We start from the raw sequence: 25294 nt of genomic DNA, 5'->3' as shown, positions 1-25294 counted from the left end.
TTTATGCCTTTGAGTCAAAATAATTATCAAGGCGTCTGAGAAATACTGTTTCTTGGTTACTCTTTTGTATTTACACATTCAAGACAGATCAACACAAAACACAACCAAATTGTTCACATACAGTTATCAGAGAGAGAGAGAGAGAGAGAGAGAGAGAGAGAGAGAGAGAGAGAGAGAGAGAGAGAGAGAGAATTTAGTATGTGAAAGCACATCAGCATGCTCAAAGAAACACAGCAACATCCAGGTGTACAGTACACAGTTCCCATGTGTGTGCATCTGGGTTACCACAGACAGGGCAGAGGGAAGAATCGGCACAAGAGATGCTGATTGGTTGCCGAGGAGCTGAATCAGAGGCTGCTGTTGCCGGGCAACAGAACAGTTCTGAGCAGGGCAGGGCAACACAGTACCTGAAGTAATGGCTGTGGCACTCAGCATCACAGGCAAAAGTACCATCTACAATCTAATGACTAAATACACACTTCAGCTCTAAGAAGCCAAACCACTACTATGAATTGCTCTGGTATAATTATGCATCCTACATCCTAATGTTAAACAAGCACCTACAAATGTCATCATGGGTCTAAACTAACAAGCTTGGTGAAGAAATGCTGTGATATGAAGGCTGGAGACAGCACTGCCAGCAAGCACTGAGGTTCTGGTAGGTTTTTAAAGCTAAATACAAAGACATTAAAGCACTAGACATTTGCTAATCCAATACTAATTCTACTTGGCCCACTTAGTTATGATGGTGACATTTCTAGACTCCTCAACAACACTAGAAAAAAATACACCCCTTTTCATCTGTTTAGCTTTAAAATGCACTTGCAGTTGCTCTCATTTTTTGCCATTTGTCTTTTTATTTCATACTTCACTTTGGACGTCCGTGCCCAGACTCACCCTTGTCCAATAAAGAGGCAACAGGAGTGGTAATTCACAAGACAGTTACTCACTGGACCGGGAGGAGTCTGCTTAAATTGTTAATGCCGACAACATCTGGGCCCCTTGGAGTGCTTAAGTAATTCACAAAACTGTTAATTAAGCAAAGGCAAAATGTTAAGTCTGCTTTACATTTCAACTTGATTCAGCTTCGGGAAGCGTTAAAAGCCTGTCCTGTCTAAATGTGTCCTGCAGTAAAAGTATTCAATTAGCACCTCCAGGTGGAGATCAGACGCTCTATTTCTTTGGACACGGCCTGACAATCCATTATAGACACGCGTGTTCTATAGCTCAGACTAAAGACTCCATTAACATATACCTGCCTGCTTCTCAGATAACACATGCAGGTGACAGTTTTACATTTGATCCTATTCAAGGAGATCATCAATCAGAACAATCTCACAACCCATAAAATTTCACCCTTTTAGTAGTTGTTTTTTTTTTAAATAAAGCAGATAAAATATTTTGAAACAAACACCGGTCTTGTCTTTTTTTTGAGCCACATGAATGACAACAGTGAAAATCCAAATGCAGGAATGAGTCCTGGGAACTGTGCTACCTGACCTCTTACTCTGGATTGACAGCACAGGTGGACACTGTTTTAATGTGCCCTTCGAATGCACTTTTGTGGCTTTGTCTCTGCTTCGGAATTAATAATAAAAAAAAGAAAAGAGACTACCTTTATCTTACTACTCTGCAGCTCCCTGTGTCCTCTGAGCACGTGCTCTGACAGCAGCCACCACTGCACTTTTTTATACTTTGGTATAAGCCGAAACATGACGGAGGTCTGCTGCCCCTGTGACAGGGATCTCAGTGTATGTTTACTCCAGATGCTACTTAGAGCCACGGCACACATCGAGGATGCCGGGTGTGGCAGCCAAATAACACAACATCAGGAAACGAGATGACAGATCAACCCTTTCTGACAATTCCACAGCACGGCCGATACTCCTCGTGTGTAAAAGAACAAGATGAGCGAACAGTACGTCTGTTTTCGACCCAAAGCATAGGACAACTATCCAGGATAGCAGGGTCAATCCATCTCCATCACCGTCAAAAACAGCTCTCAAAGAAAAACCGCATCGCCTTAAACATTATGTCACAAGACTCAGTATTTGGAACTTGACATTTTTAACACTATTTAGGCTCAAGAAATCAAGTTGAAAGAGAAATAAAAAAATGCACAAAAACAAACAAACAAACAGAGCAGAGAAGAGGCCCTTTAGTGCACCAGTGTTACTGAGTGATGATACTGCTACATGCTGCAGCTGCTGTTAGAGATGTTAGTGACCCTACACCTGGACACTCAATCAGCATTAGAGTGTTACCAGACTCTAGCAGGTACGCGCTGATCTTCACAGAAAGGACTGTGTCAGCTCTTGTACTGGAGCTAACCTGCTCTCAAGCTCACACACGCACAGCTACGGCTGCCCTTGACACAGTTCCTTCACGTGAAGTCACCCACAACACACGATGTGCCCCTGGTTAAACGGGAGGAGGGATGTGACAGGCAAGTTAAATAAACTGCACTGTCCCAACGCATCTGCTACAGTGCCATATCCTGCCCACACTGCGGAAACCACAGATTCTGGCCACAAATCGCTTGGTTAATATATTTGTTAAAACCAAAAGGCTTTTTTCTTCCTGCAGGAAACGTTCTGCTCGGGTTCAAGGACTGGGTTGACAGATTACGGTCTCCCCAGGAGCAGTCGAGGTGAACACGGCTGAAGAAGAGCAAAGAGGAGCCGGGTCTGTTGTCTAAGCGTGGTTTGCGCAGGAGCGGAGAGGATACAGCGGGTCTGCCCTGAAGGAGGGCCGCTGCGGGCGACTGGGCTGTGTGTACTGTACTTACCCCGTTCCACTCAACGCTCATACTCACTTCCTCGCCCCCGTCCGGCCCGCTCTCGTACTTCACCACGTCCGAGTTCAGGCTCTCGCGGCTGCGCTGCTTCTCCAGTGACTCGGGGTCGTTCAGCACCTCGGCCACGCGCTGCTTCTGCGCAGTGTCCAGGCCCTAAACACAGGCAGGCAGGCACAGACGCATGAGGCCACGAGCATGTTTGTGCCCAGCAGCGACCCTGCGAAGACTGCCATCGTGACTCCACTGCCAGATCTAAGCGCTGAGAGCTGTCAAGAGCTTCAGCTGTGACTTTGTCTGTGTCTTCTGTTGTTATAGATAGCAGGAGTGAAGCAACTGTGCAGGAAGGAGAGTTATAACATCACAGAGGATGTATTGGCGGTCAGTTTGATTCAGGCGTTCAAAGTCTCAGATTTGCCCAGTAGCACTCACACATGAAGGATTAACGGCAACAAACAGCTTTGAGCTAAAAGTAAATTCACACATTTGTGCAGCAATCAGTACAATGAAAGCTATGGATTCTGGGAAAAGGAGAAAACAAGCAGGGGCGCCGCTGGTTTGGAGGAGAATGAAGAGCTGGAACAGGAGGGGTTGTCTCTTGAAGAGTGCAGGAGCAGCTCTGCTCAATTAGCGACAGAAAAGATTCCTGCAGTGAATAGCGTTCCACTGGCTCCTACTGTGCTCCCACACTCTTCCTGCTTTTCCAGCTCATTTACGTCTGTGCCAGTTTATCCCAGTGTGCAAGGGAGGAATGCTGCATGCTGTTATGACAGAATTAAGGCCTGGTTTGAGTCTCAGGCTTGCTGTGCAGATGCTGAGAGCCCTAAGAGAAGCACACTGCTTTTAGTGCAAGATAACAGAGAAGAGGCTGGCACACATGGCTGCTTTCTGCACTATTCTGCGACTACACTGTCCGGCATTCATCAGGACTTTCACGTGATGCCCAACATGAAACAAACTATCACCCATGGTGTGGCTGAATATTCTCCTGTCACTAAAAAAACAGGATTTGTTCTTCCAAAATTAGATCTTAATCTCTTATTTTTTTCCCCCACAGGTAAGGAAATCACCGTCTCAGGCCATAAAACACTGGCACTACCTTTATGGTTACATGTGGCGCCTGGTTTGTCAATTTTACAGTCCAGACTCTTAAATTCCACAAATCTAAATGCATTTTTCATACAGAGGCACTCAAGCATATCTGCTGCTCGGCTGTGTGGAGAAAAACAGTGCTTCTCACTGCCACGGTCCTGACTGATCTGAGAAACGTGGAGACCATTAGCTCTAGGCCATACAGCAGCTTCCCAGAACGCATCGTTTCTTATTCTCCAGTTTGCGCGGCAATCCCTTCGGCATACCTCTCAATTAAAACAAGTGCTTTTTAACCATCTTGCTCGTTTTTTTTCCTCAAGTTAAAATGAAATTCCCAGAATCTAAAGCTTAAAGAATTTCCCCTCATCTTAAGCAGACAGAAATAATCCTATCACAGGAAGGCATCACTGGGCCTAAAGACCCAGAGAGCCGTGGAGCGCTGACATATCGTACTGGACGTGCCTGCTTTCGAGAGCGCATGGCCGCTTCCTCCAACGTTTCCGCCGCTTCATACTTGCCCTGGCGTTTGTACAGCGCCCCCAGGTTCTTCAGAGTGGTCGTCACGGTCGGGCTGGGTGAGAGAGAGGTCAAAGTGGACAAAGAGCAGAGCAGAATTCACCCCGCAACCGCCAGCGTGTAACCTGCTGTCTGTTTACATGGAGGGGGTTTTAAACACATAATTTTACAAAGTAAATCAGTAGGTTTCTTTCATCACAGCAGGAAAAAAAAAAAGAAGGCGGCAAGCACCTTCTCCTCTCTAGCACTAAATTATTTCCTGGAGGGCAACAACCAGACATGCCATTGTGGGGAAAAAAAGTGCAAAATATTGTAGGAGAAACCTCATCCGGCTCCTCTGTAACTTCTCATCCTGAGTCCTTTATTCCATAAAATATGAGCGGAAACGTAACATTAGCCGACTGCCAATTGCATTTTTTACTGCAACACAAATAAGAAAAATGATGACTCCACCCAGAATATTGTTGGTGTTTGTAACTGGTAAAGTATTCCAGGGCTTTACCTGTATAAAAGGCACAGCTGCTTCAGAACACTGACCTGTCCACTTTGCACGCCTTGTACCAGCCGCCATACTCCCCAAAGGAAGCCCCATCCTTCTGCTTTCCCTGGGAAACAAAACGGCTGCTGTTTACTTCTTCCAGCATTCACAGCATCATCAGGACAGGCGAGGGTTTAGAGGGAAGGCGGAGCCAGGACTGCGACTCTTCGCTGGCTAAACCAGGGCTCAGCCTGAAGCCCACGAGGCGGTAAATCAGAATCTGCTGAAGTACAATTCCCAAGCTTGAACATGCGAGGTCTTTTCGGGTTTGGCGATGCTAGCCGGCTTGAAATCTATCCGACACGGAAAACCGGCAGTTGTGCCATGTCCAGAGTTCACGGCTTTTCCCAGAAACCGGAATCACGTGCCCATTTTCCCCCACGCTCATTGCAAGCTGCTAGTGACGGCACACCAAGCCTTGAAGGTGTGGCTGTGTTCAAGGGAACGAACAACTAAGTGTTCTTTAGCTCATTACTAAGTAAAGTAAAGTTCTAAGTAAAGTTTGAACCAGGAATGATGTGAGTAACATTTTGCACAAAACATCCCCTGAAAGATGCCCTTAAAGCTGTAGAAAGCGGACAGCAAATCACTGCTTTACAGCCACATAACACAACGACAGGATTTACTTATTTCCAGAAGCATTGCAAACTGCAGTATCTCCAAAAGAAGATGGCTTCTGTACACCCCAGGAGACTGGAGCTGGCCTATTTGGAGAACCGCACGGCACACCTACCTTACTCTGCTCCTCTCTCTCCTCTGCATGCATCCATATGGGCTTGTTCTCATCTGCAAACACAAACAGCACATTTTCACAGCTCCTCACAAAGCATGCCTCTCACACGCAGCCTAAGGCACCTGTCAGTGACATCTCCTCCTCGCAGACAGGAAAAGCGCTGTTTGCTATTCGGGTGCCTCTGAAGCAGTTTTCTAAAGCTGTTATTGCTACAGGGGGGCTTATAATGCCAGGTGGACTTTTCAAACAAACATATCATGAAAACTGTGGTCCAAGGAGAATGGAAATTTAATACAAATAAAAACAGGACCATGCGGAACACAAGCAAACAGACATTATTCACCCAAGGGCATTACAGAAGTTAGTGCACATAGCATATCCTCTTCTGCTGAACTGTGCTGCTGAGCTGTATTTTGTAACGCAGAGCCACAGAAATGTGTTCCTCATTTTTGCATCACTGTTTCACAATGCAATGGGTCTTTACAGTTAGTTGTTTAAATCACTAGCATTATTATACATCACGTACACACAGATGTAACTTCTGCATCCATGCAACACCGTTCATTATATTCTCTACCGACTGCTCTTCTCTTCTCGTAATAAAGCATCTTACCATCCACTGAGCCGAACTCCCTCTCGTGGGCTCGAGTGAGGATCTCTTTGTACAGCGTTTCCGCCTGCTTGTACTTCCCCTGCTTTAGGTAACAGGATGCCTGTAAGAAGAGCCAATGCACAATGTGAATTTACTGAAAAAACAACCTGAATGCAAAAGCAAGCTAACTGAACTACGGCCCTATCAGTGAGTGGCTTCATTCTACCGTGTTATAACCTGCTATTTAGACTTTTGAGGCCTTAATCCAAAACCGCAAAATGTCAAAAAACTGGCCCTGTGAGGTTTTAAGGTTAAATACACCAGAAAAGCTGCATGGACTGATGTTGAGCTGTCGTCTACGCAGCTGGCAGCTCTCAGCGACACACTGCGGCACACTGCGTCAGCACTTCATCCCAAGGCTGATGGAGGCTCTGCTGGTACCAGGAGAGGCCAAGCCCTGCAGAAGGCTGCCCGGGGGCAGCACTGCAGCTGTACTCTTTGAGCTGGAGACTCACAAACCTCTCTGTAAGGAGGGTTTCTGTTACTTACCAGCTCCTTTTTGTGCTCTGGAGCTTCACGACTGCAGAGCTGGATAGGCGCTCAGAACCCGTTGCGAACACCTTAGAGTTATAAACTCGGGATTATTTGTAATCATGGGTTTCCAGTCTGGATGATGCCCAGTGCTGAAAACTTTCCATTGAACAGGCTTTACCATAACAGAGCACCACCAGATACCTTCAAAAGGCAACCTTTACTGCCAGGCAAAGTCTGCAAACCTTGTTTACCCAATTAGAAAACTGCATGTAGGGTAAAACAGGTGGGGTTTCACAGGCAGCCTTAAGCAGTCAATGACCTAGAATAGGTGTTAATTGTACTAAGTGTTCCAATAGTTGAGCCGTTGATGTTGTTGAGAGTCTAACCGGAAGGAACAGCGGTAGGCCCTGCAGGATTATAGATCCCTAACTTGGACAGCAAGAGAAACCAGGGAGCCCCTTTAAAGCCCGAGTGCCCCCCTCTCTCGTCGCGCCCGTGCTCCGGCCCTCACCAGGTTGTTCTTGGTCTTGGCCACGTTGGGGTCGTCGGGGCCCAGCTTGGTCTGGTAGATCTCCAGGGCGCGCTGGTAGTAGTACTCCACCTCCTCGTACTTGCTCTGGTTCTGGCACAGCAGCGCCAGGTTATTCAGCTGCTTGGCCACGTCAGGGTGGTCTTTACCCAGGACCTGCGGGGGGAGGGGTGGAGACACTCTTGGGTCAGACCTCATGTTCCCCAGCATCAGTATCAGACCGACGAACTAAGCAGGTACACAGGACACAGTATCACAGAGACCACAGTAATGCAAAACTTTAAAGACTAAAACCCTCGCTCACAGACAAGGCTCCTGGTGATCGGAAACATGATGACTGCTTTAATTTGTGTTACCATATAGTCAGTCTTCTTCTTCTTTTATTTTTTTTTTTAATTTTGATAATGTGTCTGTTTTGACCAGAACTGTAGTGCAAAACAGCCACAATCCATAAAACTGACAGGTTATGAGTTATGAATCTCGACTGAATAGAAAACATCTGAATAATGCCATGGTACAAACACAGATGTTAATCACTGCCAAACACAGTGTAAGCAACCGAGACAAGAAACACAAGCAAAATGGGACTGGAAAAATAAGTCCCAGATTCTAACTGAGTACCTTCCAAGGACTCTGAAACACAGTCTATCACAGCATCATGTATAGAACACACTGGACAGAGTAATCCACTCATGGGTGGGAGACCCTCAGTAAGGTCTGAGTTAAGAGTGGGGCTGTAGTGAATTCCCCTATTCTGTCCTGCTATGGCTGGGTTACAGGTAGCAGAAAGCAGAAAAGCTTCCTTATTCTGAAGGAACAGTAAATAACGCCAAGGTCACTCAAACCTGGTTTTAAATCCCTTCTGGCTTTTGAGAGCCTTATCACACCAAATCTGAAAAGACCAGATACTATTACTTAAGAGAGTCCTTAAGCCTTCCACAGCAAGACTAAACATGCCTGGGGTTTGAAACCACACTCTGGTTATCCAAAACACATAGCGGAAGTAGGGCAAGAACTTCACTACATATTTACCCTATTTAATCTTATTTCCACATTTTTTTGGCTGTCTTTAATAACAAAGTAAACAAGTTGCGAGGTGGTTTCTTAAAATTCTGTTTCTCTTCCCGAACGGGCATTCAAAAAAACAGCCGTAACCCTTGTGGCTGAGCAGATGAGTTTACAGATTGACAGCTCCTCCTCCTGAACCGTTGAAGCTCCACGGCCAGTGAAAAATGCCTTCCCTGGAACCGTTCTAGTGCGCTACAGTCCTGCAGCCCCTCGGACGACTCTATTATTATAGGATTATCTAGGAAAACCATTTTAGACCGTCTCCGATCCCCCTTCAACTAAACTTCGGTCTAAAGATGAAAAGTTTTTAAAAAAAGGCTGTGATGAAAATAATAACCCAGGAAAGGAAAGCAGGCAGAGGGCTGCACGCAGACATCAGACCCACCTTCTCTCGGATCTCCAGAGCTCTCTTGCACAGGGGCTCGGCTTCCTTGTACTTTCCTCTCTTCCCATAAAGCACAGCCAGGTTGTTCAGCGTCGCTGCCACCTGGTTAGCCCACAGCACAGCAATCAGCAAGGGAATTAACAGACCTTACACCAACACTTGCTAATCCCACACCCTGCAGAGCCATGAGCGATGAGCTCAGAGACCAGAAGGAGCACACACACTTCCCTGAAATTAATCAGACAGCAGATCACACTGCGCAGCAATTCAAAATTCATTGTGGAATTTAAGCAATACAAAAACAAAAACTAGAAGATCACCAATTAATTTCACATAAACAAAATGATTTCAGCAGCAGGCAAGATTGCTCTTCGTCGGTTGCGATTTCGCACAACTGCAGGTGACCTGGCCAGGCTGTTCAAAGTCTGTCCTCTGCGCCTGCGTCATCATGGGATGACCCTGCAGGGAAGGTCAAGCCTGCGGGGTTCGACACAGTCGTCAGCACGTTCGCAGGGCGGTCAGCCGGCGAGAGGCGGCAGCAACGGGAGAGGCACCCGGTAACGGCACACGTACCGCGGGGTGGTCTCTTCCCAGAGTCTTCTCCCGGATGGCCAAGGCATCGTTCAGCAGATTAGCAGCATCTTTGTATTTGTTCTGGTCTCTGTGGTGTGCGGGCGGGAAGGAGCAGGCATTAGAATTTCTACTTCCTGAATTTTCATTTGCCAAGAAGTTACCATCTGAGCTTCACTTGATGGGGTCAGATACGTAGCCAATTCAGGTATGCGATTGAAAAAATAAAGAAGCTGGCAGCTGACGTTTTAGCTTTATACGGCAAAAGCTATTCTTTTTCCCTCGGAGCAACTCCTACACTCTGAAGAACCCTTGTCTTAATTAAAATGACACACTTTTGTCTTGCAACACAATTGATGAATTCAATGACAACAGGAGAGATGAATAAAAAGTGACAGCTGTGCTCAGAAAGCCAAGGACAGAAAAATACAGACGTAAGAGAACAATTTGTGTTTAATCCCAGCAAAAACAAATCTCAGGATACCAAAACCATGGTCAGGCACTGGTTTTTCTGTCTCCACTTCATGTCACTTCGGGAATTCATGCACGTCTCTAAGCCATACAAACACACTGACCGGGCCAGCACTGCCTGTCCCACTAGGAACCCTGACACAGCCCCAGAGAGCCCTCTCAGGCCGTTCTGGGTACCTCTCACACGGCTGAGGGAGGCAGAAGATGGAGCTTACCTTCCCGGTTTGGATTCTGGACAATGCACGTCTGTATTTACAAGAAGGAGCAAAGCTGTATGATATGAAAAAGAACTGGATATCCCGCAGCGGTTACAGGTGCACAGAACCCTGACCTGTACACCAGGTGGGTATACCGGGGTGACCGCGGTGGGTATACAGGGGTGATTGTGGCTGGAGGGTGGCCAGGCCCAGGGTGTTGAGCTGTGGGGTTCTCACCTGTACACCAGGGCCAGGGTGTTGAGCTGTGGGGCGGGGGGCTCTCACCTGTACACCAGGGCCAGGGTGTTGAGCTGTGGGGCGGGGGGCTCTCACCTGTACACCAGGGCCAGGGTGTTGAGCTGTGGGGCGGGGGGCTCTCACCTGTACACCAGGGCCAGGGTGTTGAGCTGTGGGGCGGGGGGATCTCACCTGTACACCAGGGCCAGGATGTTGAGCATGGTGGCCACGTCGGGGTGGTCGTGGCCGGAGGTCTTCTCCAGGTCCTCCAGCGCCTGCTTGCACAGCGGCACGGCCACCTCGTAGCGGCCCTGGGAGGCGTACTGGATCACCAGGTTGTGGAGGGTCCGCAGGCGCGCCGGGATCTCGTAGCCCCCCTGCTGGGCTGCTGCTGCCGCGCTGCTGTTGTGCTGCTGGGCTGCGGACACAAACACACAGACAACTCAACAACCGGGCACAAGAGAGCACGCAGACGGGCACTCAGTCAGGCACGCAGAGAAAGACCCGGGCTTGCGATTTCTCTCCTCCCCCCCTGCCAGAGACTCTACCGCATGTAAACACATAATTGCTATTTCTGGACTATTTCCTGAAAGAAGCAAGGCCAAGACAAACTGGAATGGAATCCAAATGAGGCCCTGATGGGAGGAAAAGGTGAGAAATGATCTGACTGCTGCAGCTTGAAAAACAAACAGGAAGGAAGTTCTCACGGTTCGGTGGTGCACGACTGATCCTACAATACACCTCAGCACTTGACTCTGCAAAACCTACTTTGTCAAGACCTGGCGTTCTGGAGCGAACAGACTGGTCTGGGATGAAGAGTCATTGAGAGATTAAATGTTCTGCAGGGGTAACAGCGCCCCCCGCAGGACAGAGGACATAGCACAAGGCTTTGTGCGATTCCTTCCACAGGAAGCAAACCCAGCGGTTCACTCACTCACTTCTACTCTTGATCAATACTCTTTTCATGTGGTGGGGAAATGGAGCGGTCCTGCTGCAGCTGAGAGATTCCCTCCGGCAATGCTGATCACTTTGATCTGAACACCAGTGCCAGGTAATTATCAAGCATTCTACAGGGGATAAATGAATTCACCGAACCAAAGGAGCACCAGAGCACTTCTAATCAAACCTGTGCGTAAGTGTACATTGTGATCAAGCTGCAGGCTAAGTAGCTGTGGGTCAATTCAAAGGTAGATCAGGATGTTCACCTGGATGTGGGTCCCATGAGGAATTTTGCAAAACTCGACACAAAAACATTAACCACCATGGAAACGTATTTAAACTGTAAAACCAGAAAGACGTGGCTCATCTCAGCCAGTGTTTTCCCGGCCACTTACTGCCTCCTTGGCCTACAAAATGTGACGATTCGTGCAAAATTCACAAGTACGTTTCTACTTCTGAGGCACCACTTCAAAAAATCCATCACGAGCTGTATGGTCTCAAACCTGAGGCTGCTCATCAGTGTTTTTCTAACCCTCTAACATGTGCAGTGTGGTTTCTTCTTCCCCCACACTGAGCATTAGAAACCAACCCTTTCACAGATGTGAGTGAAGGACACTCACACTGGATCTTAAACTATGAGGAATGTTTTTTGTATTCCAAACCAGATTTTAATTACTTAACTATACCAATTACAGGAGGATCTTGCCATCTGTGGGGGTCCTGTTCTTGAAAACCTAAGAGAGGACTACAGCCTGGAGGATCTGGGTTGTTCAGGATCAGGGTTGGAGTCCCCTGCTTAGCCAGTCGGTTGGTCTCTCCCTCCAGAGTTCCCAGTTCCCACATGAGCAGGGGTCTCCGTTCCACTATCCCCTCTGGATAATTTCCCCAACCTAAATCCTAGGAGAACAAATTTCTTCACTACACGCTATCTGGATTCCCAGTAGGCACTGCGACCTGCTCTATCGCCGATAGTCTCCTTTAGGCAATTCAGAGGCCACAAGTGACACTTCTAGTTTTGACTCATTATAGACAGCAGGTTTCCAAACTATGGTAGCAGCCAGAGCAGCAATCCTGCTCTCACAGCACAGCACAACAGACAGCATATCGGTTAAAAACATCAGAAGGGACATTTACTTCCTGGTCCCTGATCGTCCTCGTCATTGGGGAACAGGTCATCCAGCGGCTCTTTGGTGGAGTCCGAGTCCTTCTCTTCCTGCGCGACAAGAGTGCAGAGTCAGGGAGATCAGGAAGCCACGCAAACAAAATGCCGCCCTCATCTTTACTCTACCCTGCCAGACACATGCATTATTCAACACCCCGATGCAAAATGTCACGTATACCCCCAAGTCAGCAAAATGTCTGCAAGAACAGCAACTTGGCCAAAATCTCTCAACTGGGCAATGACTGGCCAAAATCTCAAGTGCTGCACAGCAACAACAACAAAAATGTTACCGGGCGGGTCAGCATGACCTCTCTCATCATTGAACGAGACAAGATGCCCCTGTAAAGTGCTTCCAAACAACCCACCCCCCCACCTCCTGAATTCTCTCGCCGCTCAAAACAGGCAGCTCTGCAAATCAGCCGCGATTAAGTCAGCAGTATTGTTTTGCAAACCGCACTGAAACACCAAAACCCTCCCGAGGATAGTCCTGCCAGGACTCACCGAAGGGGAGACGTCTTCGTCGTACTTCTTCAGCTGGTTCATGAACTCCAGGTGCTTCTTCTCCTCCTCCAGCTGGGCCACGCTCTGCTCGCTGCGCTGCAGCTTCTGCTGGGTGCCCGCCAGCTCATCCCGCAGCCACTGGTTCTCCTGGCACAGCCGGCGCACCTGCGCCCGCAGCTTCTGCTTCTCCGACTCCACCGCGCTCAGGTGGCTGGACAGCGCCATCATCACCTGGGGGAGCCAAGGCACCGGGAAGAGGGAAAGAGAGGGGGAGGCTTCAAACGTCCACACTGGGAACTGTGGACACTGAAGACTTTCTTCATTCCCTAGCTAGGTGAGGAGTCGGGCTGTTTCCAGCCAAGTTCTCATTACATGTCTTCAAAATCTCTTAGGATAACACACTGTTACACACTGTCACCCACAAAGCAGCGATCTTTGTTATTTTACCCCCCCGAGCCTCCCGGCCGCCCCCTGCCTGACCTGCGCCTCGCTCAGTCCCAGCTCCAGCATCTCCAGGGACTTGCGGATCATGAGGGATTTCTCCTCCACCAGGCTGCTCTCCTCATCCTTCTTCAGGCACTGCAGGGTCTGCAGCAGGCTGTCCAGGATGGAGTGGTGCTCGTGCTTCAGGGCCTCGAGCCCCTGGATCACCTGCTTGGTCTTGGAGATGATCTCGTCCTGGGACAGCTTCTCTCCCGGGTCCTCCTTCACGCACACCATCGTTGACATGTTGTCATACATCCTGCAGAGGGGAGGAGCGGAGGGCCGAGGTTATAGAGACGAGCCAAACTCTCATGGGTTTTCTGCTTCCCCCGTTGCCTGCCAGCCACCTATTCTTGGCCAGAATCCCCATCATTAAAAAGAAACATGTGATCCTCACACAAATACAGAAATACACGAGAAATATTTTCAATTATACCTGCTTCAGTGTCACTATACACAGAAGCAGAAAATTCTAATGACAGTAAGCCAAGGTAGCTATTGTTTTTTTTTAATATAAAAAGCATACCATAACGATAATTAGGCAGTATTTTTTTTTTTCATTTTCTACATTCTTGAGAGGAACATTACAGAATAATTTCACTGTTTCCTGCACACAGATTAATCAGCATGCTGTGCAGGGATTCCTAGGAGCCCATGTCGCAGTGTTATGTAATCACTACTCATTAGCCACACTCTCTCTCGACTTCGTGCCTGCTCTAACTAAGGCATGTGTCACAAACAGCCGGATGAAACAAGATTGAGAAGTCTCCCGCAAGTGAGATTTACCATCACAGTGTGGTAGGGTTTTTCCCCATTTTCCCCTGCAGCCGATGGTAGCCAGAGCAAAACAACCCATCTTCCCAGCTGCTCCTGCTTGGAAGCTACTCTGGCTCTGCAAGCACCTCTGCGTGTGCTTTGGGCCAGAGCCCTGTGATCGCACCGCAGTCCCACAGCCACACAGGCGAGCAAGGGGCTGCGAGAGAAAATCTGCAGCCCGACCAGCTCAAGGTCTCTGCTAGAAAGGAAACGATCCGGCTCCATCAGGAGCAAAGGCAATTTTTCACACTTTGTTTGCATTCTATAGATCTTAGCAGAATGTGTCCAAGTCTATATATGCCTCTCAATACGCCCAATGTTTGACTACAGCTTTTAACACTGAATTTCTAGCACAGCAAAGCACTACCACAAACCCACACAGGCTGCTCCTGTTATTCAACCAGCATGTGACCCTCCGTGGTCCTGCTCCAACCTGTGGAATGCTTTTATGGACAATACTGGGATACTGTGACAATGCCCCATGCATAATGCAACAACCAGTGCAGTTTAGTCTGGGAGATAATGTCCTCAGCATTGCTGCTGGGGGACAGGGGGAGGCTGTCTACTGCCTGTGACGGGACAGTACCCCCTCTTTTCACAGACGCAGACAGAGGCAGTAGTCTCAGACCTCTTTTATGAATCTGAGTTTCTTCCCTGTGCATTGTTCTCATTTGAATCCAGCCTTTTATTTTTGCATTTCATTCAGAGACGAGAGCTGACCAAAAGTTGGCATGAAATTTTTTTTTTTTTACCATAGGTTGTTTTTTTTAGGCCATTCTGTCAATTGATAGAACAGACACTCATTTCTTTTATTTTAGGCATTGCTAATAACCAAAGAGAAAGCCCTGGAGGCCCTATTAGAGGAAGACACAGACCTCTCCTACTGTCCACACATGCCGAACAGAAACAGGCACACTGTACACTGCAGGCAGAGGAGAAAGCTCTGCAAACACTGGTAGAGAGATTTTCTACACAAGCTACTTTTGTTATTTTCAAAAAACCGTGCCCTAATCAAGTCGGTCATATTACCAAAGCGATACATCTTAAAGGCTTGCATAACAGTTTCGCAGCTAGACAGCAAAGCCCGAACCTGCCGGACACCCGGATAAAAGCAATCAGTCTTTTTTTTTAAAAGGATCCGAGCTCTGTGTGAAGGCCGGTCGAGGTGGACGCTGTTGATCAGGGTATAACGGAGACGCGCTCACACAGACTTATCAGTCAGAGCAGACGGGCTCGATATGGGCAAGAACTGCTTTGTCAACAGGCTGCCACAGAGCTCAGCGCCGCCTGTAATCCACCAGGCAGAAGCAGATACTCTCGTAAAGCTGTCGCTCCAGGGAAACTCCTCTTTATCCGCTCTGCTGGCGCAGCCCTGGTGACATCTCCTCCAGAGAGAGAGAGATAATGGTTTTGGCACCTCCATCCATCTGGCATTTCTAAACTCCATTCCCTGACCCGTGCACTTGATCTCAGTTTCCAAATAAAATAAGCGCCGGCCGGACTGAGCACCTGGGACTGAGAGCTGGAATTGGATTTGAGAAATATCACATCGACAGGCCCGCCTGTCCACGGCAAGACAGGGCCGGCCGCACCTGCCCCTCGGAACCCCTCCAGAGCCCTCCCTCTCAGCGGCACTGCGTTTGGCTGCAGGTGTCCAAACACAACGTCTGCCAGTTTTCAATTATTCATTTGCATCTCGAAAGACTAAAAGGTTCTGATTTGCAATAGGTTCCAATCGGTGGTGGGACTGCTAGAGAGATGCCCCTTTGGAAACCAGGAAAAAAAAAGCCTAACCATCTGGCACTGCTCGCTGTGCCTGTAGTGCAATTAGGGGCAGTTTGCAGTCTCTCCAAAGTATTATAAACACATAAGAAGATTAAGGGATACAAAGACGCTCCACAATAAACTAAGTCTTTTGAGTAGTCTCAAAAAATGTCCTGTGGCTGGAAGAGTGCACACTCATGTTTTCTTCCAGTATTGATGTGGAACTGGAGTTTACTCTGTGTCTTTTTATCTGAAAGCTGTTCAACAAACCTGCAGATCCGAGGATGGGCAGAGGTCTTGCTCCTGTTACCATCCATGTGATAAAAGGCAGATCTTGGGCTGGCCCCACTGAGCTGTGCTGTAGCACAGCGGACACCCTGCCTGGACTGGCTCAAACGCTGACCTCGCACAGCCCTGTCCTACCTGCACTCAACAGAAGCAGTATATAGCGCCTTCCGCTACACCCAAAGTGGCCACATAGCAGGCATTCTGAATGCTCAAGCAGCAGTCGAAACCAACACCACTGAACAGCTGCCAGAAGCAAACATGCCGCAGAGGGTGCGGCACTCCTGAAACATTCACGCAACGCCTCGACTGAAGCTCCGAAGGCTACCAAGAACAAAGACCAACGATTAAAACTATGTCAGGAACTCTCCCCATCAGCAACCTGAAAGACCTGCAGGACGCTCTCTGGCCTGTGCTGTTCTCTCACCGGGGAGCAGGGCGTCCCTGCGGCAGACGTGCTCTGAGCACAGCGGGCCGACGGAAAGATCTTCTGGAGAGGCACGGGCTGGAGAGGCCCAGCCCTGTCAGGCCCGTCCAGACGGTCTCCCACAGACAGGATGTCAGGCCTGACAGGGGCTGCTGAAGCCACACTGACGCTGCTGTCGGGGAGAAAAGGGAAACGAAACTAAAAGGCCTGAAACTCCAGAGGGCCGCTCCTCCGCCAGGCCGGTGGCCCATGTGATGCTGAGAGAAGCAAGACATGTGACTTGGACAGGAAAGACCAGCGGGGCCGGAGCTCCAGAGAGGGGAGTGGCGACAGAACTAGCCCACTCTCGCTGCCCACCTACAGAACACAATACCCCATTGTTATCAAGTATCAGCAGTCAAGAATAGCACATTTTTACAAGAACTGTATTAGTATCCAGTCCAAGGGGTCAACAGCGTGTCACCGGAAGCTTTCATACCAAGAAAGCTTTTAAAATGAAAAAATAATTTCGGCTGATTCCTGCGAAACCCATGAATTCATTTGAAGGTGTAAACACTGATGTAAAACAAATGAGTAAAGACAATAAAGAAGAGGTAAGCAGATGAGCTGTGGGTTTTGCCTGTTTTGGGTCACTCCAGGTCACTGGCTCAAGCATGCCATATGCACTTCTGTATCAGTGTCCGCCAGTTTCACTGGAGACCTGAATGCAGACAAAAATTTTCAAGATGTTCAAAAGAAAACCAAAAGGAAGAGCTGTGTTGGGAGTCCTTGTCCCACCAAAGGCAATGAGTCAACTGCCCAAGGCCTGATGATTAAAATTCTATAACTGCTTTGCAGAGCCTGTGCATGTTATTTCATTTGCTCCAGGCACACCATCATGAATCTTTAAAAAATGATTTTTAAAAAAAAAAATCAGAGCTCTATTGCGACAAGCACTGGTTCTGGCAGCTGCAATCCTGTGCCTGGGAAGCCTACAGTATATCCCTGTCCAGAGAGTTCCTGATCAAGGGGAATATAGGCCATAATGCACCAGCAACTAACTGCAAGGACACTAACCCACACGCTACAGCATGATCCATTGATGGAGAAGGGAAATTCCTTCTCTTCCTACATGTATTTCACGCACACTTAAATATCTAAGCACATCTCCCAACACAGGTCATGACTGTGGTGGCAATTCTAAACCATGACAGTAAGAAAAGCCATTTTTTACTTCCGGATACAATCGGAGATTTATATTTTTGCTTATATATATATATTTTGCTCTATTTTTGAACCACAGTTCTTGTAACTTTTGAGTCTTGTGCAAAATGATGTTGCTGCCCTGTGCAGGAGTGAAGCTGCTCACATGTTCAGGACTTAGACCGACACAATGCTCTGGGTCCTCCATGTGCCTCTTGTCTATCAAAGGCTGATGATCTTGCAAAAGAACTCGGTGCACATGAAAAAAGAAGGCCAAAAAACACGCAGTCCCCCGACCCTCCCCGCTAGCTGACCACATCCTTCACTCCAGCTCCCGAAACAACAGGAAACGTTCTTCATGAAAATGAACTCTCCGCAAGGCACGGGTTCAATAACTTTTTCCTTCCTAGATCAGCAACACAACGCAGCAGGAGGACTACGTGAAACAAAAGCCTGGTTGGAAAAGACGTGGGCGATGAGCTCTCTACCCTACGATTCCAGCAGCATGCACAGCACTGGAGAGCTCCTGCTGCTGTCCTGGAGCTCAGGACAGCGTGTGCAATAAAAGCTCCGAGTCTCTTTCAGCAGCAGGGCGGGAGAGACCTTTGTGAGAATGTAAAACTGCACTGTTGTTCCACATTTGGAGTCAAATAACAAAACAGGTCTGCTGGACAGATAATTCGATCTCTTTAACATAGAGAAATGCAAAAAAAAACTGCACTGAAATTCAAATTGCATGTGAAATTCCCCAATGTGAAAATGTACAGTAGAATTTATTATACCTCGTGTTTTGTCTTTAGGGGTTGCACTACAAAATCCACAACAGTCGCTCTTAAAAACCAGAAAGCAGAAGGGGTTACTTAAGCCAAACAGAACAATGGAACTCCACCTCTCAGTTTGGGTTCCATAAGACTAACGTGCATCGGCAGTATTGTTTTACCTGCCCGTTAAATATTTAGTTGAAATATAACCTTTCCTTCCTTCTCTGTGGCAGGGTGCTGTTCCAGTTTTACACTATCAGTCTAGGGTACAGCCGGGCAAACAGCCTCTCAGGCACCCCTAGTGCAGGCTGCTGCCACAGGGATCTCATGATGACAGAGGCATGGCCAACGCAGGTGATGGCGGTGTCAAGGGCTTGGCCAACAATAACACAGATGATAGGGATGAGAGAGGTGGGGCTAACACTGGTGACTGGAACATGATTGAGGGCGTGGTCAGTGGGCTGGAAGGGGCGTGGTCAGTATGAGTCGGGGGGGGGGGGGGGGGGCGTGGTCAACACTGACCATGGGGGTGTTTGTGGGCGTGACCATGGGTGTGGCAGGGGGAGTGAGCAACACAGGTAACGCTGCTTGAGAAAAGAGCAAGAAAGCCGCCTGCTGAACATACCGCGGCACACAGAGAAGACAAATGTATATTTGATGTGATCAAACGTACGGTATGTTATTACTGTTGGTTTCTGTGACTTTTGTGCTAATTGTGTGTGCTTTGGCAACACTGTAAGACATCCAGAATGTCAATAAAGCTCTTTGAAGGTGAATTTAAAAGACACAACCTGCAATCTACTACTCAGACAGTGACAAATCAAATTACGCACAGCTAGGAAGTGCCTGGAATGAAAGCCTTCAGAAATCAGTAAGTTACAAACTACAAAAAAAAAACACAGAGGAAATGCGTCTTAGATTCAGCAGTAACATATGATACCCAACCTCAAAACTACAGCACATACAAAGAGCTTGCAAAGCACAGTGAAATATGACAAAATAAACAGATAAGACAATCAATGGGTCTTGAGCAGTACTCTTCCACACAGGCAGACTGTGCGTGAGTAGCAGTCTGGTACAGTCCCCAAGTTATCCCACACAGCTGTGCCCTGAGGCTCACTGGGGATCTCGCTTGTTTCTAGCAACAACAAAACCAGCAGGGACTAATTAGATATTCTAAGTATACAGAGAAGGACACTGCATTGGAAACACAGGACACTACTTCTAAAGCCGGGGGAGTTCAGCCAAAAGGAGCAGTAGCTGAGGTAAAAGTGTTTTTCTGCAGTGCTAAAGACTCGTACTCGCACTCGTACTCTAGAGTAAAACCGAGTTAGTTACCTTGTTGTGGCAGTGACGGGCCCTGCTGCAATTTTAAAACCACAGTGCCAAGCAGAATGGTTTTACAATGCAGAGACAACCTGCCAAACACAGAATATAAAAATGATTTGAACATGATAATGAATGTAACTCCTGTCGCCTGAAGATAAGAAGAGATTGTGAACTACCACCTTCTATCTCTGACACAAGTTGTGGTGGTACAGGGTGGTTTTGATGCACTTCAGTACCACAAACCAATCTGAGGCACTCCAGGCACCTCCACACACACAGTGACCACAAGGCCGAAGGCAGGCCTGGCCTGGACTCTGGAGGGCATGGCATTCTGGAAGGGGTACTCCTCCACAGCTGCCCAGAGTTCCCTTTCTGAATGAACTCCGAACTCTAGGAAGTCCAACTGACTGATACATTCTTGAGGAGTTCCAGAGGTAAAATCCATGATCAGAGAAGTGCAGATAAAAAAAGAAACAAGCTGGCTTCAAAGATTGTATTACTGGCTAGGAAATGCCCCAGTAGTTAAACACTTTATGGGACCAGCATCAAACCTAAAGGCACTGTGATCAATGGTACCAATTGGCACAGACTCACTAGAGCTCAGGGCTTTTTAATATCTGAAGCTTACTCTGCGCGGTTTTAGTGCTTTGAAGATAATTGGATCTGCACTAGGAAAAAAAATAAACTAGAATTGTCCCCTGAGCACAGGGCTAACATTCAGGGACAACAGACGAAGGAAAGGAAGCAAAGAACATACAGCTCCACCATGATCTCTGTCTATCTTCCCTCAGCCCAACGTCTGAATCGATGCACCATCACTTGTGTTCCTTACTTTGCCTCACGCTCACCCTGCGTTTAAAATAAACCTTAAAAAAAACAAGAGTCACTTAAGTCCTTCAGCATTCCACCTCTCAGTCTGCCTGACTGACAGCAGCTCGCCAAGCCCGTGCACTGCATTCAACCACACCTCTTAAGCCAGGAATCAGGTCGGAATGACTTCCTCTAAACCGTCTCAGGTTGTTCCTCGTGTGATCGTGGAGCAAGTCACACCCAGAGATGCTCTCATGGAGACACTTTCCAAATCTGTGGTCAGAAATAATAAGCCCAGCAGCTGGAGATGGGTGGAGCACAAGGCTGTTATTTCAGCTGTGAAAGAAGAGGACAGGCACTGCTGTGCTCGACCACTCGCAAGCCCCTCTTTGAATTGCTCAAACAGGGGGGGAGACCCGAAGCGATACGTTAGCAGTCCCCTTCCATCCAAGGATTCATAGGGGGGAAAAAAGTAAGCTCGGCTTTCTTTTTGGTCTTTGCACATGAAGAGTGCTGGCAGTGAAAATAAAGTTTGCAGCTGGCAGACCTGTGATGGAAAAAAAAAAACAGCCATAAAGGAAAAGGCTGATGAAAGCATGAGGCCAGAGCCATTAATAAATCCTCTAATTAAAAAGGATGGCAAGTCATTTCACCATCTCCAGTATCAGACAAGAAGCACAGGGTGCACATCAAGAGAGATCTGGACCCGCGCGGCCTCTGTGCAGCGGTACAGCAACACCTGGATTAGATCAAAGCTAAGACCTGCCCACCAACTTCAAGAGACGAACCCTGCTGCCATGAATCAGTACTTGTTAACTGCAATGGACCAGTCTGAGTCAGGGTTTCAGGCTTGGTCACTTTATTCTTGCTCTGGGCCTAAAGTTTCAGAATCCATAAGAGTCACAAACCTAGACCTGAGCCTGAGGGATGTCTGCTTTTTAACTCTGCTAATCAAAAAAAGCAATATTATGTCCTCGAGGAAAATTGATAAAACAAGGAGGAGGAGAGCCGTCACCACAAAATATGCTCCCTTGGTACAAATACATATTTGTGTTCACGATTGCATAACAGACTGTTCTTGGAGAGCTCGATCACGTCACAGTGATCGCACACTGCCTATCGAAACTGGACATCACAAAAAATCCTTCCATGCCAAACCAGCAACGTCTCACAACGTCCGAACGAGTTAAACATTAAATAATTGATGTAGGTTTGGTTTTTTTTTTTTACCTTTTTTCAGTGTTGTTTAGCATCGCACCACTCAAACGACCAGGAGTTAAACCACAAGTCAAACGAACGCCGAAGCAGAATCCTTTCGGAGACACAGCCCACCTGTCAGCACCACACACAGGGAGCCCAGTATCCACTTATAAAGGAGACATCCTGCCGAACACAGGACCGCTGTGAACTCGGGCACAAGCGCAGCCTTCTGAGGCGAAGTGTGTGTGCCCTGCATTTCAATGACTCTCGCCCCCCTCCTGAGTGACGGGAGAGAACTGTGATGGAGAACCTTAAGCCCTGATGACAGACTCCTCTGCGGCTGCCTCCCTCGCCCCTTCAGCAGACTGTACTGCACAGATCCTCCGCGGGGTCCACTCCGCGGTAAACACACCAAGCCCTGATCACACTAACCTCTCTTAGCCTGTCTGAATCCCGGGTGTGAGGCAAGTGCAATGAAGCCCTCAGCCTTCTTCTGACTAACTCCCACGCGTGCCAGAGCGACTGATACCCCCGCTGTTAATGAGTTACGCACCCCACCAGCCAAGACAGGGGATCTGTACTGCAATCCAGGGGACGCGAATGAGACCGGCATAGTTCCTAAAGCACACTTCTCCTCGATCAACGTGCAGCTCAACGTGAGCACAGTGACACCTTGCCTTCCCTTTCACATACCCAAAACACTACACCAGGCGTATTTCACAGCTGTCCATCTTGATGAAACGCGTACAGCTGGATACAGAACACAGTCAATAAAAAAGAGCAGGAATGTGCACAAGACACTCATTTAGCATCCGCCATAAAATAAACACATTCCCTCTTCTTTTGCCTTCTCTCAGCTGTTAACTGTATCTGGTTTACCTGGGAGTGTCAACATGCCAGCCTTCACAGAGCTTTCTGATCCATCGGGAGCTAGACGGAGCATGCACACCTGTACAGGTGCAACCGTCTCATAATCACGCTCTGTTCAAACTGAACCAGCGCAGAGCCCTAATCCTCTCCCGGGATTACATGAAGCAAACTCCTGCCGAGACCTATCGATGTCTGTCCGCTCTCCGAGCTGTCAGCGGCTCACACTGTGACCCTGATTGCTCTTCCTCGCCGCGAAAACAAAAATGAGTTTCACGACAGCCTGCATGCTGAGCAGCGCTTATCGATATGAGGTTTCAGCCTTATCGACTGTCAAGGATAGCTGTGACTCTATGAGAAATTAGCAGACTTTTCCGACGCCAATTAAAAATTATTTTAGGAGTACGTCATGTTATACATTGCGTATTAAGCTAATGCATGTTTAGTAGAAGAGCTGTGTTCTATGGTCCTCTCCGGAAAACTAACGTTTCAACGGTAGCTAACGTTAATACCTGCTTCAGTTTGTAAATATTGTCTGTTTATTTTCCTTGAACTCATTTGGTGCCCTCAGGGAAAAAAACGACGTCCCAAAAAACGGAAACGCGGTGTTTCCAGTAACCGGCCATAACCTGTATCTGACTTAAATGCACGACGCTCGTCACACCTCGTGAAAAACCACGAAACTATGTACTTCCTTCTCTTCCACCCCCACTGCCTGTACAGCTCTCCATGCCTTTGAAAGAGTGTTGCAACAGTTGACCAGCCTTTTTCAAATGAGTCACCACAAGAGCACTCCTCGACGCTGGATCCTAATTCCAGCTTATTTCCCCCGCCCCAGTACCGGATGAAAAGAGACAATCATACCAGCCGCCAGTGTGTCCCAGCGCTGGTATGACGGGTGATGAGAAACACTGCCCTGCTACCCGGGACCTGCCAGGTTCGGTTCGTTACCGTTCCGTGTAGCATCCAGTCGCCGGACTGACAGGTCCTGCAGACTCCTAGCCGGCCGGAATGGTGACGCTCCAGGAGAGAGGCACCGATCTGCAGCTCCCGTCGCCTTCAGAAGTTCCCCTCTTTCCTCTTGCAAGATGTGGTCCGATTTCCAGGCCGAGCCGGTGAAAACGAGCAGACCGCCTCCCTCCTCTGCCCTCTTCCCAAAAACTCCGCCGCCTGACTCACATCGACGTCCCCTTTGCTCGGAAACCCAGTGCGCGTACGGTCTTAATATTATTCAGCGCTAATTCCTCCTCGCAGGGCCTGGACAAGAAACTTTTTTTTTTGGGAAATCTTATACAAGATATAAGCCACCACCCCCCCTCCAAGCATTACATGGTGCACCGAGAAGACGGGGCCCGGAATGTGCTTGTGAGGCAGTACTGTTTAGTAATCACGAACACATTGGGACCAACAGCATCCCACTCACTCTGACAGCAGTTCCTCCCTGCGCGAAAATGGCGTTTCCTACCACCCCACAATGCATCACTGCCTAAAATCATGACATCACTCTTCCGATCCTTAAAGGGCCAGTGACAAAAATATTCGCAACGGGAACTGTGTTCCGTTCACAAGCAATGTAGCATACGCAAATTAAATCAAGGAACAAAAACAAGAAGAGGAGTGTCACACCCGAAGAAGGCTCCACAGGCGAAACGTTGTGTTTCTTTTCTTCTCTTTCTAGCATAGAATAAACCTTTACTTGTTCCTTTGCAGCCTACGCATGCTGACGCAGCTCCCTACTTGAACTACAAGTTAAATCATTTGGTTTTTTTTTTTAAATGACAACCTCTTGAACGGACCAAAAATATGATTCACAATTTTTTTTACCCTATGAAATGTCATAATAAGAAATAAAGAGCAGTATTAATTAAGAAATGAGTACTGTAAGCAAATTTCAAAGCAGTGTTGTCATTTTGAAATGTTTGCCAATGTATTTTAACTCCCTGTGTGCTACACCCATCCACTAACTGGAAAGAATACATGGCTCTACCCCTGCTAACTTAAAACAGAGCAGAGGACACTCACCCAAGTCTTTGTTTTCTTAATGCACAAGGAATAAAATAAATCACAATAATCCTAATTTTCACTCTGAGATCTCTGCATCATGACTGGTGACAAAATCATTGCCAGGGTTCTTTCAGACACTTTTCAGCTTCATTTACCCCTCAGCTTAGGCTACTCCCTTGTTTCAGCAAAGGAGAAAAAGTATCTGTCACGTCAAGTAACCCAGTTCAACGTGAACTGAAGGGTGCTCACTCAGGAGAACATTATGATCCCGCTGTTTGGGAGCATTTATTAGTTTAACACCCATGTAGGCAGGGGACAATGAATTGAATCTGACTCCTATCTCAGCACAAGCAGTAGGCATTTAGTTGCATAATAGTCCTATTTGAGGCTATATGCCTCCAAAAACACACTTCCAACAATAAGCAATGATGATCTTGCATTCAAAGCCAAGAAATTCAATAGATTTCATTCCTCATTCTGATTTTTTAGAACTTTTCTTAACGGAGGG

The 25294-nt window shown here is 47.7% G+C and overlaps 1 protein-coding gene across 14 annotated transcripts in view; it reads right to left on the bottom strand.

The window, feature by feature from the left end:
* The window catches only part of klc1a (kinesin light chain 1a), a 40390-nt gene extending 16155 nt beyond the window's left edge, over positions 1 to 24235 (bottom strand). For 3 of the 14 annotated variants that reach the window (XM_088924883.1, XM_088924888.1, XM_088924891.1), the window contains exons 1-13: positions 23734 to 24235; positions 13339 to 13600; positions 12859 to 13089; positions 12330 to 12408; positions 10449 to 10674; positions 9355 to 9442; positions 8782 to 8883; positions 7311 to 7484; positions 6287 to 6386; positions 5674 to 5726; positions 4940 to 5007; positions 4349 to 4457; positions 2789 to 2950 (exon numbers count right to left, since the gene is read on the bottom strand). In XM_088924883.1, the coding sequence (XP_088781009.1) occupies positions 2789 to 2950; positions 4349 to 4457; positions 4940 to 5007; positions 5674 to 5726; positions 6287 to 6386; positions 7311 to 7484; positions 8782 to 8883; positions 9355 to 9442; positions 10449 to 10674; positions 12330 to 12408; positions 12859 to 13089; positions 13339 to 13599 (1653 nt within the window). In that variant the 5' untranslated portion in view covers position 13600; positions 23734 to 24235. Of the gene's footprint in view, positions 1 to 2348; positions 2951 to 4348; positions 4458 to 4939; positions 5008 to 5673; positions 5727 to 6286; positions 6387 to 7310; positions 7485 to 8781; positions 8884 to 9354; positions 9443 to 10448; positions 10675 to 12329; positions 12409 to 12858; positions 13090 to 13338; positions 13601 to 21945; positions 22068 to 22794; positions 23028 to 23733 lie in introns of those variants that run through there. The other 11 variants (XM_088924884.1, XM_088924892.1, XM_088924885.1 and 8 more) reach the window with 8 other exon arrangements.
* Positions 24236 to 25294: the final 1059 nt, after the last annotated feature.

Source organism: Atractosteus spatula, chromosome 9 (assembly GCF_055471065.1).
Source record: "Atractosteus spatula isolate fAtrSpa1 chromosome 9, fAtrSpa1.hap1, whole genome shotgun sequence".
NCBI classification, from domain to species: Eukaryota; Metazoa; Chordata; class Actinopteri; order Semionotiformes; family Lepisosteidae; genus Atractosteus; species Atractosteus spatula.
The sequence above is the reverse complement of the archived record's forward strand: the minus strand, read 5'-3'. Positions and strand labels throughout refer to the sequence as shown.